We start from the raw sequence: 16,890 nt of genomic DNA, 5'->3' as shown, positions 1-16,890 counted from the left end.
ATTGTAATGTAGCACATGTCTTTGCTTCAGTCGATGTACAAGTGTTCAGTATTTTTTGTATCATACTTGTCTTTTCTTGACACTGTCATGAGAGAACGAATCGAAGACTGAACTATATGTGAGAACATATTATTTTTTGTGTGTGCATGCCATGATCATTTTTTTTAAATATTATTTTTGCTTTTGCTTAGAAGAGCTGAAGTGACTTGTCTGTTTTCAGCAAGTGGTAGAGTATCTTGTATATCATTTCATCTGAAATCAGCTAAAACGTTACTTATATCAAGAATGCCATGTAGGAGGAGAGAATCACATGTCGCATGTTTGAGCTCTCAGCCTAGGCATCATGAATTTGTTGTTTGATGCTGATGATAGAGAGGTTTTTCTCTCTTTGAGTTCATCTGAAACACTTCAGTCATGTCCGGTGCTTGTAGTTGCACTCCTGGTTGAATAAAAAATTCCGTCAACACATGGACACATGCGCACATGCACGTACATTTAGATTATGAGGCATCACCTTGTATGATGAAGCAAAGTGGCAGATTGAAGTATAGCAAATTGTCCTAACATGGTGCAAAGACATGTAATCAGGTAACTAGTCTTCGATTCCAATAAAAAGCCCACCTTTACAATGAGAACAGGTAAAACTTATGTTCCTGTGATAGCTGAGTCACAAGAGGAGTTCCTGAATAGAAAACTGTGCTGTAAATGTCCAAGGATTCATGTCATTTGTTCGATAAAATATCATCATGAGATAAGAAACTAGCGTCAAAGGTATGTACCCTGAAGTCATTCTCAGAGAAAAGGGCAGTGTGTTTTTAAGAATGTTAGTCATCCTTGTATTTAGTGTGTATGACCTGATAGAATGCCAGAGATTTTCTTTTATGCAACTAGAGTTTATATCTTAGCATTTCTTTTGTGCTCTTAGAGGCAACTGTATTTTGCAGCCATTTTTGTCTGATTTTTTAAAGTCGGATAAAATATGTCATGTAAGATGAGCTGACAGAAGCATTAAAGGAGGACGGTAGGTATATTTGACAGGTGTGCCATTGGTTACAAATGTATTTGTTGGTATAGCTATCTTAAAGGCTTGGTATTCAGTTGAAAAAGTAAACAGTGTCAGTACTTGATTGAAGGAAGTGGCCAGCAGGTGCCAAATTTCTTCACATCAGAGGCTGCATGAATTTGTGGGAAACTGGAGTTGAGTTATGTCAAATACCTGTGCAGGTCACTGATAGTAAGAAAGTCATTTTTCTTTTCATATTGCGTGCCTTTATCACAGACTGTTTGCCAGGGGAGAATTGATAGACATACACATTGACTTAGAATTGACCAAATGCGGGCCATGTATAAGTACCCAGATACGCAGATCAAAATGTTCATGTGTTAACCCAGAGTCAAAATGTTTTTTGTTTTTATATCATTTCTCTCAATTCTCCATGGACCTCAGTGTGGCTTGAAAGTTGTGGGAATGCACTAAATGCCAGGATTTTAGCGCTTTTGCATGCACATATTGGTCAGTATGAAGGGGTGTGTAAGGTGGAGATCTTAAATGTGAGCTATATTACCGCCAGCCCTTCTTGTTCATATGTAATTTTGCTGCCTATTGTCACAAACACTTATCACTGAATTTTTCAAAAACATGAAATATTGTTCTGTGATGCATGACATAAGTACAAACTAGTGGTTAGACTTGTCATGATCACTAAAACAGTTCAGTTGTGCATGCAAATTTAAGTTATCTAACTGTTAGCTAGCATTTAAGTAATTAGTCAATGAGATTTTCACCTAAGGTTCACAGAAGTTCTAATTGTTGAATCCTGCAGCTTTGTATGTCTCTTTAATTTGATCTTGTCACATACGTAATTTGAGCAATTTAGACGGTGTCATGATTTCTATGCATTGGTAATTTTGTTTTGAAATCTGTTATTTTTCTTCTTGCTTTGTTATTTTTCTTATTCTTTTGGTGTACTTTTCCTCGTCTCAGAATCTGGAATGACATTGATGGATGTATGTATGTAATAAATGATTTTCCTTTTTCAATATGTGGGAGTTTTCAAATTTGTCTGATATGATTTCTCGTCATAAATGATCAGTCTCATCTACTGTAATCCATGTGATGCTTAACCCTCTGGAGACCACCGTAAACTAAAATCCTATTGACTTTATACAAGGCTCAATGCAGACTTGTTTTTCTTGGTAGCCTGTTCGGGCCACCAAAATTTTCAAATTCCAATTTTTGGTGGTCTGACAGTGAAATCTGGTGGCCTGACAGTGTAATTTGGTGGCCCAGAAAAATAAAGAAAAACAATGAAATAAAATGTTTTAATAGAACATTAGAACAATTATAGATCATGGTGATTATGTGAAAATTGGCAGGTATAGTAAAGTGCTTCAATTACATCGTATTGTGACAAGAGAGGGAGAAAGAAAAGCCTTTAAAAATTAAACAATTTTACGAAAGAATTATCAACCATGACGATCATGTTTAAATTGGCCATAAAGGGTTTCAAATACCATATACCATGAGTTCACTAACTCGGCATTTCAAAAACGAATTGTTGCATGAACTTAATTTTTTTTCCTCCATGACACATCATAATCATTATATTTAAAATACGGATGTACAAACTTCATTTTCAGGTAGATAAAATTTTGTTGTAAAATTTGGCCATGGGAAAAATTGTAAAAAAATAATTTGACTGGAATTTGGTGTGACGACTAGCGACAATCTGGCATGAGCCGTACAATTTATTCTTCCATCTTGTGGACAAAAAAGAAAAAGAAATATGTATATATATATATATATATATATATATATATGGGCCATGACGCGAGAAAAGGGCCCTTAGCACCGCTGCGCGCAGACGCCAGAAAACTGCGCGGAAGTTTGACAAAGCAATACGCGCGAAAAAGATCAACTATAACTACGCGCACACGCATAGACGTATCAAAAAGTGACAGGATTTGGGCAAAACATGCTTTTTTGAATGTCGTAATGGGGTCATTTAGGATTGGAATTTCAGAAAAAGGTTTGCATATCTAAATGCGTCAGAGTTTCTTCTACAATGTGGAGGTGAAATCTCATTTTCGGTATTTAATGCCCTAAGGGCCCTTTTCTCGCGTCACGGCCCATATATATATTTACATAGTATTCATACATACATGTATATACACATATAGATATACATGTACATTGCATCATGTTATATGTATGTGTTTAATTGTATCAGTGTGTGCGTGTGTGTGTGTGTTCGCGTGTGCGTATTATCCATTTCCACGCATAACCAAAAATTTACAGGATTGTAGAAGGCCCTAATATGAGACTAAATGTACTAACAGTATTAAATAAAACTTCAAAGAATAAACACAGACACACACACACAAAAAACCCCAAAGGATGACACAGACGTTTTTGACTCATATGATGATGACACGAGAAAAGTCACTTATTTGATTTGACAATATGACAAACAAAAAAGAAATTGAAGTGATAAATTAGCACTCTCCAGGCTTCTCTAAGGCCGTAAATACGTCCGATGTTTATTAAATGGTTTGTAAGAAAGAATAGGGGTGTGGAATAGGCGATAATTTGTTAGTCTTTCTATATTCCGTTACGATCAAAAGGGGATAGCATTGTTGTTTGTGTTTGTGTGTGTTTGTTTGTGTGTGTGTGTGTGTGTGTGTAGTGTGTGGTCATTATCATCTGCTATCTATGGCTTGAGAGAAGTGGAAAATGGAATAAAAAGACGAGAATTTTAACATCCCAGGCAGCTAAGATTTGGAAAGTCAAACGACAATGCACACCCTAGTCGGGCCTTGACCACGTACCTCATCATGCCTCTCAACACCCGCCTTTATTTGAAACTCGACTTTTGCTTACACACACACACACACACACACACACACACACACACACACACACACACACACACACACACACACACACACACACACACACAAAGATAAAAAGATTAAATGATAATTATCGCGTTCCGTATCGATCGCGATACAAAAAAATGATCTTTTGTCTTACTTTTCTTTTTGAACCTCTGTATTTTCAAAGACGTACTACTAGTCTCGCCTAGTAATTCCTAGGTATTTTCCCTCCATGAAAGAAATGAACACATTTTGTTGTGTGTACGTGTGTTTTTTAAACCCGATTTCTTTGCCTTCTTTAGTCTACCAAGAAATTCAACGTAGGACCCTTCTGTGTTTGCCAATACCTGACTCGTAGTCAGTGATAAGAAGACGAGGCTATAGATACATCAATTCAACATTTAGTCGTTGAATATTTGGTGAACATTTCTTGAGGAAAAAACTAGGTGTAGGCACTACGTGAATTTCTGAATGTTTGGTTCCACCTTACGGATTAGAGCTTTGTGACATCGATGTACAAAATTATGTCACTTGCCGATATAGAATTGACGCAGTTCTGGAGATAAATATCCCATGTTTACCCGAGCAAACGATCAATACGCCTTCAAAAGGTCAGGTGTTTGCTTGTGTGAATTGGCTGGAATGCGGCTCTCCGTGTATGAATGGCCTTTATTGGCTCGCTGAATGAAACTTAAAATCAATACTACTCCGGCAGTTAGACAAAAATACATGCTTTTGTCATTTCAGTGTTAGATTAACGAGCTTGGGCTGAAAACGGCCAAAACACCGGCTCTTGAACTGAATACGCAGGTGTATGGCCTGATATCGCCCTGCATGTAATTCACGGCAGCACAATGAGGCTCCGAACAATAGCTATTTACTTATTGCCACAACGACCCTGAGGCAACATCTGATCGTACCATCCATTTGATTTTCATCACTAATGCTGCTATCAATTGTCATTTAACTGCTAAATAAAATATACTAGTATTGCGATGGGAATTAAGGAGGAGCCAGCGGGACGTCGTGTGATTCTTCACTTTCTTTGCCTTTATATGTCGAGTTTTCAACAGCCGCTTTACTAGTTTCCTCCGGGCTACCGAGATATATATATATATATATATATATATATATATATATATATATATATATATATATATATATATATATATATATATATATATAGTCATCATCATCATCACGTTATCGATAGTTTGTGATATATATATATATATATATATATATATATATATATATATATATATATATATATATATATATATATGTAATCACATTATGAATAGTTTGTGATGTTTCCCCCTTTTCTCTCCGGGTCTAGACATCTTTTCAGATCAGTTTTTAGTAGTTTTAAGAATAGCTTTATACACTCACCCGTTCTTTCCTATTGTTCGTTGTTGTTGTTATTTTCAATTAAACATCTGTGCTTGTAAATAAAAATAATTCTCTGATATTTGTCTTTGCGTAATATTGAAAACAAAGAAGAAAACAAAACAAAAATCCTTCAACTTGAACGAGTTTTCTGTCTTGACAGTGTCAACCTCGCTGTTCGCCAGTGATGAAAAAATAACAGACGCTATACTAGTAGTTCATTCTTTCAGTATTGAGTTCAACCTGACTTGACATTAATCATGCAGGTACAAAATAAAGAATCAGATCAATTTTCACCTTCAGAGACGGAGTTCTGCCAATGTTGTAAACTATAGTCTTCTGTCTGTTTGGATCGGACAACTGTACTGGGCTCAAAATCAATAAAACCATTGATCTGGCAGGAATACTTCTTTGGTTTTCACTAGCCTTTTTCTCCTCATCCACCTCATGAAACTTTTTTTTTTCCTGCACGGAAATAATACGCTTATCAATCAATAGTTGGATAATAATTCGGCGCAGCTATTCTCTACGTTTGATAAGATTGTGTCAAAGAGCCTGAAGGCCATACCTCTGTTGGATTCATTGACCTCTATTGTGACTGGCCAGCTTACAATGCCAACGGTAACAATAGATAACAGGTACCGAATTAACTTTTGTTATGGTAAACCCATTGGTTGCCAAGTGGAGTATAGGGATATCTTTGCAATGATTACATTAATGAATATATCTTTCAAATCTTACTGTTAGGTGAAATTGTAAGCTGATAAATATTTTGAGAATAAAAACGAAATAGATGGTAGGTAGAATGAAAGGTAGAGCAGCAATATTGTTAAATAGGTTAATGTATCAATCAAAGAACGGAAGGACGACTTGTCGCACCCACAGAACCCTCTCGTGGTCGCGCCACTCAACAGCCCCCCCCCCCCCCCCCCCCCCCTCGCCCCTCCACGGAAAGCGTCCAGTTACTGTAGTGACGGTGCGACAGACAGGTGTCGCTACAGGTTGTGGTTTCAGGCCTATAATTCACGCACAGTAAGCACAACGTGAAGTGACTAGCCCAGAGTTTCGGCCTCAGATGTCAAGTGGCGGTCCGCTAGTCGTTGACGACTTGGTTCTTCGATAAACACCTGCAACTCATGCAACCTATGCGACATTATTTCCTCTGTGCAGTTGTATGCGGTATATCCACTTCGGATATAAGCTTATTATTAGGCTCTGCTGACATCGCAGCGTCGATTTCTGGGAATCAAGTTACTGCACGTTTTAAATATACGCACAAAATGAGACGCCAAAAGTTGTGGAGCCCTGGTGGTTTTCACTTTTCAGTGTAGTGCGAGTGGGTACAAATGGTGAGCGCTATCGCTTGTGATTGTCCGAACAAGAAGAATGAAGTCACAGCTTGACGTTTCCAACACTGCCGTGCTGACAGCAGTCTACAGTCAGTGTTGGCCCGCTCCTGACCCGAATAATACTCCGAGAAAGGGTTTTATTGGGTGAGTTATACTACTTTCCTGACAAACTTTGATTTGTAAACATTATTCAACATTGCCTTGGCAATCAAACAAGGGAACCATGGCCATGCTTGCAGCTCCAACATTGGAAGAAGCATATACACACAATCAACTCACATTCTTGTAACTAGAACCTTCATCGCTGTGAACATTTATGGTTTTCTGAAAATAATAGTAATTTATATAGTAAAGTAGTCTCTATAAGATCTTTTGAGTGGGGCACACAACTTGTAGATTCAAATCTACTTGTTGATACTGATACCACATGTACAATGTAATTTAACAGTTTTTGAAGTTTTGTGGAATTCACACACACACACAAAAAATAGGTATCAAGAATTTATAAGCACACATTCTATACCCCTGAGGTTGAAGAGGAATTCTGGACCAGTTAAGGTTAGTCTGGAGAGAAAGAGATAATTTTACAAGTACTATGAAGACATCATAACATTAGATATATTCTTTTAAAGTAGAAGAATTAAATGCTGTCATTTTTTTTTACCTTGATACCTTGATGCAGTAATCCCTTGAAGCAGCTTGTACTTGAAGCTAGAAACTATACTGGGATTAACTTGAGAGCTGTTTTTGTTTTTGTTTGTACATGATCAATGGAGAATTGTGAAATGATATCACCAGCTCACTCATTTGCATATTGATTACAAATGTATATCAACTATTTGAGAAAAAATATAGCAAATTTTTAAAATTTGATATTTACCTTTCAATTTTCTGTTGTGCTTGTAAGTTGTTTTTTTTTTATAACAAAAATTAGTTTTCAATTGGTCCAGAATTTCCTGAGGCTTGTTCTTGGTTGAATATGTTTCTAGATTTATGAATGGTTGTGTGCACATGGAACTGTGAATAGATTGATCAGTACGTATACTTTAAGGCATATGTGGTATTTCTGATCCATACATTGTACATGTGCATTGATATAGACCCCCGACTAAATACTGGTTAGTGATAAGGTTAGAGTGAAGTTTAGAGTTAGGGTTAGGTTTAGGGTTAGAGTCTGGATTTGGTTAGGATTAGGCTCAGGATTAGGATTAGGGTTAGGGTCAGGGGAAGGTTCCGGGGTAATTGCCCAGGGGGTAAATGCCCTGGACCCTATACAATGTCCATTTTGTACAATGGGTAAATGGAGTATCACCTTGAATAACAAGTTCTTTACTGTTATAAAGTAAAACAATGCAGGATTATATGCCACATCATGAAGAAGAAACAAACACTAAAGCATGGAACCCTAATGTGAGCAACATGATTAAAACATATACAGTGCACTCCCGTTATAACGAAATGCTCGGGACCGGCAGTTTTCTTTCGTTATAACGAAATTTCGTTATAACCGAACAAATACAATATATAACGAAAACAAGGAACCACGTATATATATCACATTATGTTTGCTGAATACTCATCATACACTGGAAAGCTATGTGAAATGTGATGGGATGACTGTATTACAATAATAAACGCAAGTTTCCCTCAGAAATTGTGCGTGACACAAGGAGCGAACACACAGTAGTGTGAAACGTTCACCCATGCAGAGACGCTATAAATGCTGTAATGTTCCGCTACGTATTTTCGAAAGCAAATCGCATTTCGTTATAACGGAGCACATTCCCTTTGTTTCTCTTTGTCTGTGGTGCTCGGAAAAGACTTCGTTATAACGGAAATTTCGCTATAACCGTGTTCGTTATAAGCGAATTTTGTACCATAGACTTTAATGGTGATAATTTTGGGACCAGAAGATCTACTTCGTTATAACGAAATTTCGTTATAACCGTGTTCGTTGTAACGGGAGTGCACTGTATCTAATACTTGGCTTATAAAGAATAGAAAAAAATCAGCAAAAGGTAATATATTAGGTGAAAGGGATGGGTGATTGTAATGAAAGAGGATTATAAGTAAAGGTACAAGTTAGGGAGACAAAATGGTAGAATTCTGATGTTTTTTGACACATTGTGGCATTTGTCATATTTCCATATCTTTCAGCTACAGAGAAAAAAAGAGAGATATAAATCCATTATAAAGAATGAAATGACCCGACATCCTCGTTTATCAAAAGACGACAAAGACAAAATCCTCCAGAATGTGCTTTGCTTCACACTCCTGGAGTAAATACCGTCTGCAAACTATCAAAAGATGATATTTGATTTCCACAAATTTGTGTTCAAAATTTAAAATGAAGGACCAAACATAATTGTTTTGTATGTGAATATGTGACACCAATGTGCATGAGTCTTGTAACTTTGAAAGAATTATAAAGTTCCCTGTGTTACATAGAAACCAACTAGCACGAGCGATGGGGATTGTTGTAGTTGAGTACACTGAAAAGCCACTTAGTTAAACTACTGAATCATGTCTGCATTATTTTTGGTATCTCTGTTAATATGGTTCACTCAAAAGGGCATTCGGAACATAATACAGATTATTATAAGGGCTTGATTGAAGGTTAGCGCAGTATGCATAATTTTATACAAATAATATATATGTACATATCGTCGGTTGAGAATGATAAGGGCGTTAAGTTGCCACTAAACCCATAGTGTTCAAGACAACTTAACGCCCTTCTCATTCTCAGCAGACGATATATACCTGGTACCATATCTGAAATAAAGCAAACCAATTTCTTTTTCTTTTTCTTCTTTCTTTGTAGGTCTCATCAAATGAAGTCATCTTCACCCCGGTCCACCCATCAAGCATCCTCCACCAACAGACCAACGTTCCCTGTCAGGGGGAACAAACAGGTGCCCCACCCCACCCATCGACCCCAGGGTGGGTTGGGAAGGGGAGTCAATAACCGGCGAGCCACCCAGGGATTATGTGTGAATGGAATGAGAGCCAGTGACCGATGGGGCTTCCAAAAAGACCGATCAGAAGAAGGCTTTGTTCGCAGCAATGATCTTCCACTCCATCTCGGTTTGGATAAGGTACGGTACAGTTTTTATCATCACCAATAATGTTATTGTTAATACTTTGCATTCCAACCAATGTTAAACGGACATATTATTCCAGACGATTTTCAAAACTTCACATCATGGGTAGTACATAAATCGACAATTCCATGTTTTCATAGATTTGTTGAATTTATTGTGGTCTGTGAGCAGAGAAACCAATACTTTGAAAAACCTAAACAAATCACACTGAACAATGATGATAGCATAGGAGCCTCACATATTTCAGAAATGTGGCAGTGTAATTCCATTACAATATCACTTGCTTAATAAGTTCACCTGTGTAGAATCTATGTATGCCATCTTCTTTTGTTCTACTTCCTTGAGCCCCAACTCATGCATTCTTATGGTGAGACTGCCATGTCATCATCCTTGTTCATTATTGCAATTTGCTCTAAATTTTGAAAGCATTCTTATTCCTCATCCTAATCACTATAGATTCTGAGACTACTAGTATGTACACCCAGTATAACTAATTTGTAGTTGTTCAAATGTAAAAGTCTGAAAATCATCTGGAGATCTCCTGTAAAAGGCCTACTGTAAAAGTGGATATATTCGTGTGAGTAATTTTTTTTTTCCGCTCAGTCAGGTAAGATGAGTTTTGTGTGTTTTAAATTCCACAGAATCAAGGCAGCGCTACTGGAACATATAGCAAGCAAAAATATTTGTGTGCTTTTATTTTCATGCTGGTTTCTGGTTTCACAAAAATTTCAACACCACAAAAATTTCTCCTTTTACACAATAGTACTGCCACAAGTTGCTTGCTTTGACATGTCACATATGATAAAAGAAATCATAACTGTGTGTGAGTTGACCTTGATTTTATTTATAACTATTTCATGTGTAACTTCATGTTGTGACCCGATTATGTGTATTCCTTAATCAGTATTTATGTGATATGTCTGTCTATGACAAATATTTTAAAGGCATAATGATCAATTTCAAGTAGAGCAAATTGACAGATAAGTGTGTGTCACAAGACAAACAAACAAATAAACAAACAAAGAAGCAGGACTCTGCAGATACATAGGTCTTTATATTTTTATTGAGTGTTATATGTTCTACTTATTTCACTGTAGTGTTTTTTTTTGTAACTCTGTAATCAAAATATCAAAGAGCAATCTTTGAACAATGTTTCTCATGGATGGAAGTTATCAGTTGATGCATTTGTTTATAAAAAGAAAGAAATTATAATCCAAAAAATTCATGTGAAATTAATGTCCCAGGGCACACTCCACTGGAGAAGTTGGTCTCACTTCAAGCAGGATTTGAATACTCAGCTTGAAGAAGGTATGTTAGGTAATTCCATATAGTACTTGTTGCTCGATAAATGTAATTTAAAACCAATTAAAAAAAAAAAAAAACACCGAAGTAGTGAAAGCCAAAATTTAGAAGGCCTCCCTCTCCTCCAAAAACGAAACATAGCAGTGAAAGCAAAAATTCAGGACTTACCCAAAAGACCAAAAAAAAAAAAAAAAAAAAGTACTTGACATAGCATGGAAAGTACATGTTCTGAATGACAACGATGTAACAAATTTGAAGAACACAAACAGACTAATGCAGGTGCATTATACTACAAAAGAGAAAGAAAATTTGTAGTAAATCTGCAAACATATTTATTTTCTTGTACACCACAATATGTCCATTTTGAAGGAGAGGAGTATGATGATGATGATGAATGTAAGCATTTAAATATAATGCCACTTGTCTAAAAAAAATGTGAGAAAGACATTCATTTGAATTGCATTGGTAGATATCTTTAATACTCAGTATATCTTGACTTCAAAAATGCAAGAGTACAATGGGAACATAGTCTTATATCTGAGATGTCATTATACTGTATCATATGTTATCTAACATACTGGCAAATTCTGCACAATTGTAGTGGAAAAAGTAAGCATAATATAATGCCATAGGCTATAGTGCAAATTGTTGATTTGCATATTTTATTGAAATATTTTGTGTACATGGTAACTCCGAGTTGGATTGTAGCTGCATTGTTTTAATGCATTACTGTTATGTTAATTTAGTTGGATTGATATTATGTGATTGTCATTATTCATCATTTATAATTGCTTCTTAAAATCACAATTTCCATGAAGGGACATCCTATAAAGTATTCTGTTTTTATTCAATTCACAGAAGATTTATCCCTCTACAAAATTACACAGGTAAGTTTAAACTTTTTAACATATTTTGAATTACCGTATTCCCATCTTCACAGTAGATAGATTTGTTATTGTCCTCTCAATTGTACATCTTAATATGTTCAGTGGATGTCTTGTTTAGATAGATGATTTAGGATGTGTGACATACTGTAGCCTTTAATCTCTTGCTATACAATGTGTTCTACATGTACCAAGAGTGTACTCTTGGTAGCAGGGGTGGATCCACAAATTCTGTAAAGAGGGGTGCCCTAACAAAATTAAAGGGGGCGCATGCACCCCTCCCCCATTTTTTCCATTTTTTTCTTTTGTTTTAACAATAAAATGAAGGAGGGAGGGGTGCACGCCTGGTGCGCTCCCCCTGGATCCGCCACTGGGTAGTGTCATGTCATGCTTACTTGCCTACAAGATGATATTGAATCTTATAATTGCAGGTGTACCAGTCCAAGATATAATCAAAATGTTCATCAAAAAGGAATGCATTTATTATCTTTTTTAAAACCCTAACCAGAGCCTTTCCTATCTTGTAACATTGTCTTTGAACACAAACCAAATAAGATGGGCTTTTTTTATTTCTTCTTAAATCTGGAATTACAATTTTTTCTGTTCTGGAGTTATATAGGATATAATGTTTTCAACACTTAGAGACACCTGTCGCTGGTAGATGAAATATCACTATTTTTATATGTCATATATTTCCAATTGAAGATAAATCATGAGAGTAATTGTGTGAAAAATGTAATCACAGTAAAATGATTTATGATTGTGGCGTGCCTACTGTACAACTTTTGTCATTCATCGCTATATCTTCTGGAACAGAGCATGAGTGAGCAGTATCGTTTGTTGATATCTTGTTGCTAGGATACCTTTCGGAAGCTGACCCAGCAGGTCACAGAAGCAAGCCTCCACCTGAATGGCAGATATGGTTCTACCGGGTTTCAGGTAACTTCCCTTCTCCTCTTATTCAATGTAAATAGAGCAGAACAGAACAGGAAACTAGTCTTAGCTGCAGACCCCTAAAAGGTTTTCCAGTAACTCATTTTCAGTATACACATAACTGATACTTCATATCTCCTGCGCTATAGAACCATATTTGACAGTTTTATAAATCAGCTGTGTCATCAGCCTTTGTTATGCTGTGAAAGAATTTTCATTCACCCACCCCCTCCCACATACACACAAACCAAAACAGATACTGTACATCTTGCACATACATGTATTAACATTGATTCTCCAACTCCTAATTGACAGGTGTAATGAATTATTTCAAATACTGTGCACTATGACTAATAGAAGTAAGAAAGAAAATCATTACAAAATCAAATTATTTGATAAAACATTAAAATGATTGTAAACCATATAATTACATTGTATGTGAAGATTGGTAGGTATTATAAAGTGCTTTAAAATACCATGTACTGTGAGAAAGTCCACTAAATCTAACATATTTAATATAGAATTAAGGCATAAACATGACTTTTCTGTGGCACCACATATTCATGAAATGTTTATATTCAACAATTTAAAGGTGTATACCTATTTCTATTCTTTGGCAGAGAAATATTTAATGAGAAAAAATTGATAAATTTTTTAATCTTGCAATGAGTTGTTTTTATTGCAACTGTGTGACAACTGTCAATTAAGGGTACTTGTCAATCAATTGCAAGAAAAATAGTTTCCCTGAATTTGTAGACTGAGCTTGGCTGTGAAGACTAGCGGCGATCAGTGGCAGCCCTGGTTGCAGCAGCTAGCTGAAATGCATGCAGTTATCAAGCACTGGTATGCAAGTTATTCTCTCTTTTTCTGGATGTCAAAAACATGAAAAGAAATGTACACAAAATGTTTGGTTATTTTTTGGTTTTTGTATTTATTTTGTATCATTATTATTTTATATATTTATCTTTTATTTATTTATTTTTATTTTTTTGTTGGGGGGGGGGGGTGGCCCACTTGGGCCACCAAAACATATAATTTCTTTAAAATGATGGTTGCTAGGCATCTATGTCTGGTGATGGTAGTCTACTATTCTTTCTTTGTAACTCTTTCAAACTTTGTCACATTTTGTAGTTTGTACTAGTAAATCAAATGCGTTGAATGCTGCAGTTCATATGTTTTGGATGGATTATGGAATCCTTCGTTGGCTCATGGCAGCCAGTATTTCAAGCGGTGTTTCCTTCCTCTTGATGTTGGTAGGGTGTGAGACGAAGCCAGCTGGCAGCCAACCTACCCTCCTCCCATCCCAGCATTCAGAACCATCGGGAGGCCTCGGGGGAGATGGAGAAGTTCCAGGCAGATCTGGCAATCCAGTGTACCCCTTTCAAGGAGCGGAAGAAGCAGTAAGATTTTCTACTCAATGACAGGGAAACCTTGCTATATAGTGCACTCCTGTTATAGTGAACACAGTTATAACGGAATTCAGGTTATAACGAAGTGAAAATTCAGGTCTGATTCTGATTCAGGTCTGAATATCATATCTCTCTATACTTCATTTGTTGAGAAATAACGAAATTTTGACATAACAAGAGAAAACTGTTGGTTCCAAGGACTTCATTTTTAGTTGGAGTTGCCTATATAATGAGATGCTTGAGACCACTATAATTTCCTTGTTATAATAGATTTCTCCTTATGTCGTGGATAAAAATAAAAGAATATAAATTACCTTGTTATACCAGGTAGCTTCATCAGATGTCATGAAAACAAGGTTTCACTTTACAATTTTGATTGAACAGTTAAAAACTTGCCCAAATGGGCAACTCCAGGGAACTAAACAAAAGTGACCTAAATAGACAGAAAGAATCACAGAAAAGAGTTGGTCACTAAATTTCTTATCTCACTTGACCCAATATTTACTCAATTGAATTTCAGCTCAGTCCTTTAATCATGTATCATTTCTATTCATCCCTTGCCCAGGTGTAGTTGTGTATGGTTTGTTGTTTTCTAGTAAGTCCAGTGTTAATAGAATATTGCTGTCGGCTCATAGACCGACAGGTGTAATGTTTATCATAAAATGCCATGTTTCCCGTTCCCTAATCCTAATATTCAATACATGCACCAAACAAATCTCATAATACTGACTGTTGATCAATAGTCAGAGAAAAATATATTCACCATAAACATTGATCTTGATATCTTCAAGCAAGAAGGTGGTATGTCTCATTCTTATTTTAGAGGAATCAAATTCGTAAGCAGATCCTGTATTAAACGAAGAAAGACTTTGGAAAGGTCAATTAGTTATTCTCTGTTTTTGCTGATTGCAGGAGGCCCAAGTCTCATATGGTCTCTTCAAGAAGGAGGAGATTGAGTCCACCACCTCGCCCTCACTCCACCCTTGGAATGGCTACCAACTTGTCTGATGTCAGGCGGTTTGATCAGCTCTCACCCAACGTGATTCACCAGCTACAAGGTGATGGAGAATATGGCAGAGAAGACGGGACATCACTGGACGGTGAGTGTAGCCTTGGACCCTACGATATCGTCAACGATGACTACAAGCTTGATGAATCAGACTCTGACTTGGGTGTGTCTGAAGACCTGCATTCGCTGGTGAGTGACGAGGTGGAACAGAGTGAGAGGCGGTCCATCGGATCCATGGATATGGATTCCTCGGAAGATGAAGAAGAGATCCGGGAGAGGATGGAGCGCATGCGTCGCCACAGGGAGAAGATGAAGAAGAAACTGATGCGGCTCGACCTCCCCCCAGAAGTGCTGTCAGGGAACATTGACTGCATGTTCCCATACAGTGGATCCAGTGCAGCCAAGAAGAAGAGGCAGGATCCCTTTGCCGATGCCCTGAGTGAACCCTACTGCCACATGGATCTCCTGGAGCTCAGCATGATGGACAAGGACTGGCGAACCATCATCAGGACCGCTCCGGATGCAGATGATGCGGCCCTGATGGAGAGGATGATTGAGATGGAGAAGCTGCAGTATCAGACAGCCGAGTGGGAGAGCCAGCAAAGTTCCCCAAAGAGGAGGTCTGCATCTGCCCTTGGGCTGCGGAAAGGTTGGAATGACACTGCTGCCATACCCACAGAGCGAGCGCACAGTGCTCTGGCAAAACCAAAGCAGTCAAAGAACTGCTGTGAGGAATGCCTTCAGCTGGTGTGTGCAGGAGACTGTCCAAACAAGAATGCAGCTGGCAGAGGCTTGTGCATCCACTGCCGACAACCTTACTGCAACGGGGTTTGCACAGAATTTGGTTACCACCTGCACATACGACATGCACGGCAGGAAGAGAAAAAGAAGAGGAGACCTAAATCATGCCACACTTGCAGACGGAGCAAGACTCCTAACAATACCATCAACACAAACAACATAATCCTTGGCAGGCCGCGGTCTGGCTTTGCCACATACAGCAGTTCAAGGGTGCAGAGCGCGAGGGCCAACAGAATGACTGTCGCCTCGACGGAAGGGGCGGAGCACGTTTCAGATAGGATGGAGAAGCTGGGGTTGTCTGCTCGAAAGTATGCAGACAAGAGTGGTGACGAGGGGGAGGATGAGAGGGAGGGGAAGAGTGACAAAAAGGCGAGACCAAGAACTGCAGGATCAAGACGACAGATACGCGGCAGGGATGCCCTCATAGCGGGCAAGAGTTTCCAGTCACAGCGAAGGTTCTCTCTGACCGAAGAACCAGTCTCCACTACAGCCGCCAGCATGAATCCAAGGATTCTCCGTGTGAGGTCAGCTCATTATCGCACAAGGAAAGCAAGACAGAAGGGTAGGAAGGTAAAGAAGAAGTAAAAATCCTCTAGGAAATTTCATGAAAGTATTGTTATCTTGGATGACATGGAATATATTAGGAGAGCATGAAATTTATTTTGAGAGCGTAGGGGCATGAAGTAAGGTTCTAAGATTCTAAGATCTAAGATTGTAAGATCTGTGTATGATCAGATTAACAAATATTCATTGGTTGTTGACATGTGATCAAGGTTGAATGAAATTTACTTTTGCTGCGATTGCTTAATTAATCAAAACCACAATGTACAAACTGAC

General features: G+C 37.6%; 1 protein-coding gene across 1 annotated transcript; it reads left to right on the top strand.

Moving 5' to 3' along the window:
* The first annotated feature begins 6,651 nt into the window (after window positions 1-6,651).
* LOC139730858 (uncharacterized) lies at window positions 6,652-16,722 on the top strand. Its single transcript, XM_071641733.1, has 7 exons — window positions 6,652-6,758; window positions 9,436-9,709; window positions 10,960-11,023; window positions 11,876-11,904; window positions 12,760-12,840; window positions 14,092-14,234; window positions 15,156-16,722. Exons 1-7 carry the CDS (start codon window positions 6,652-6,654, stop codon window positions 16,636-16,638), a joined length of 2,181 nt encoding a protein of 726 aa, XP_071497834.1. The 3' UTR covers window positions 16,639-16,722.
* Window positions 16,723-16,890: the final 168 nt, after the last annotated feature.

The sequence above is a fragment of the Diadema antillarum genome, unplaced genomic scaffold (assembly GCF_040938485.1).
Source record: "Diadema antillarum isolate AM-2024a unplaced genomic scaffold, OU_Dant_1.0 seq00000340_RagTag, whole genome shotgun sequence".
Classification (NCBI taxonomy): domain Eukaryota; kingdom Metazoa; phylum Echinodermata; class Echinoidea; order Diadematoida; family Diadematidae; genus Diadema; species Diadema antillarum.
Note: the sequence above shows the minus strand (reverse complement) of the source record. Positions and strands in the feature narration are given on the sequence as shown.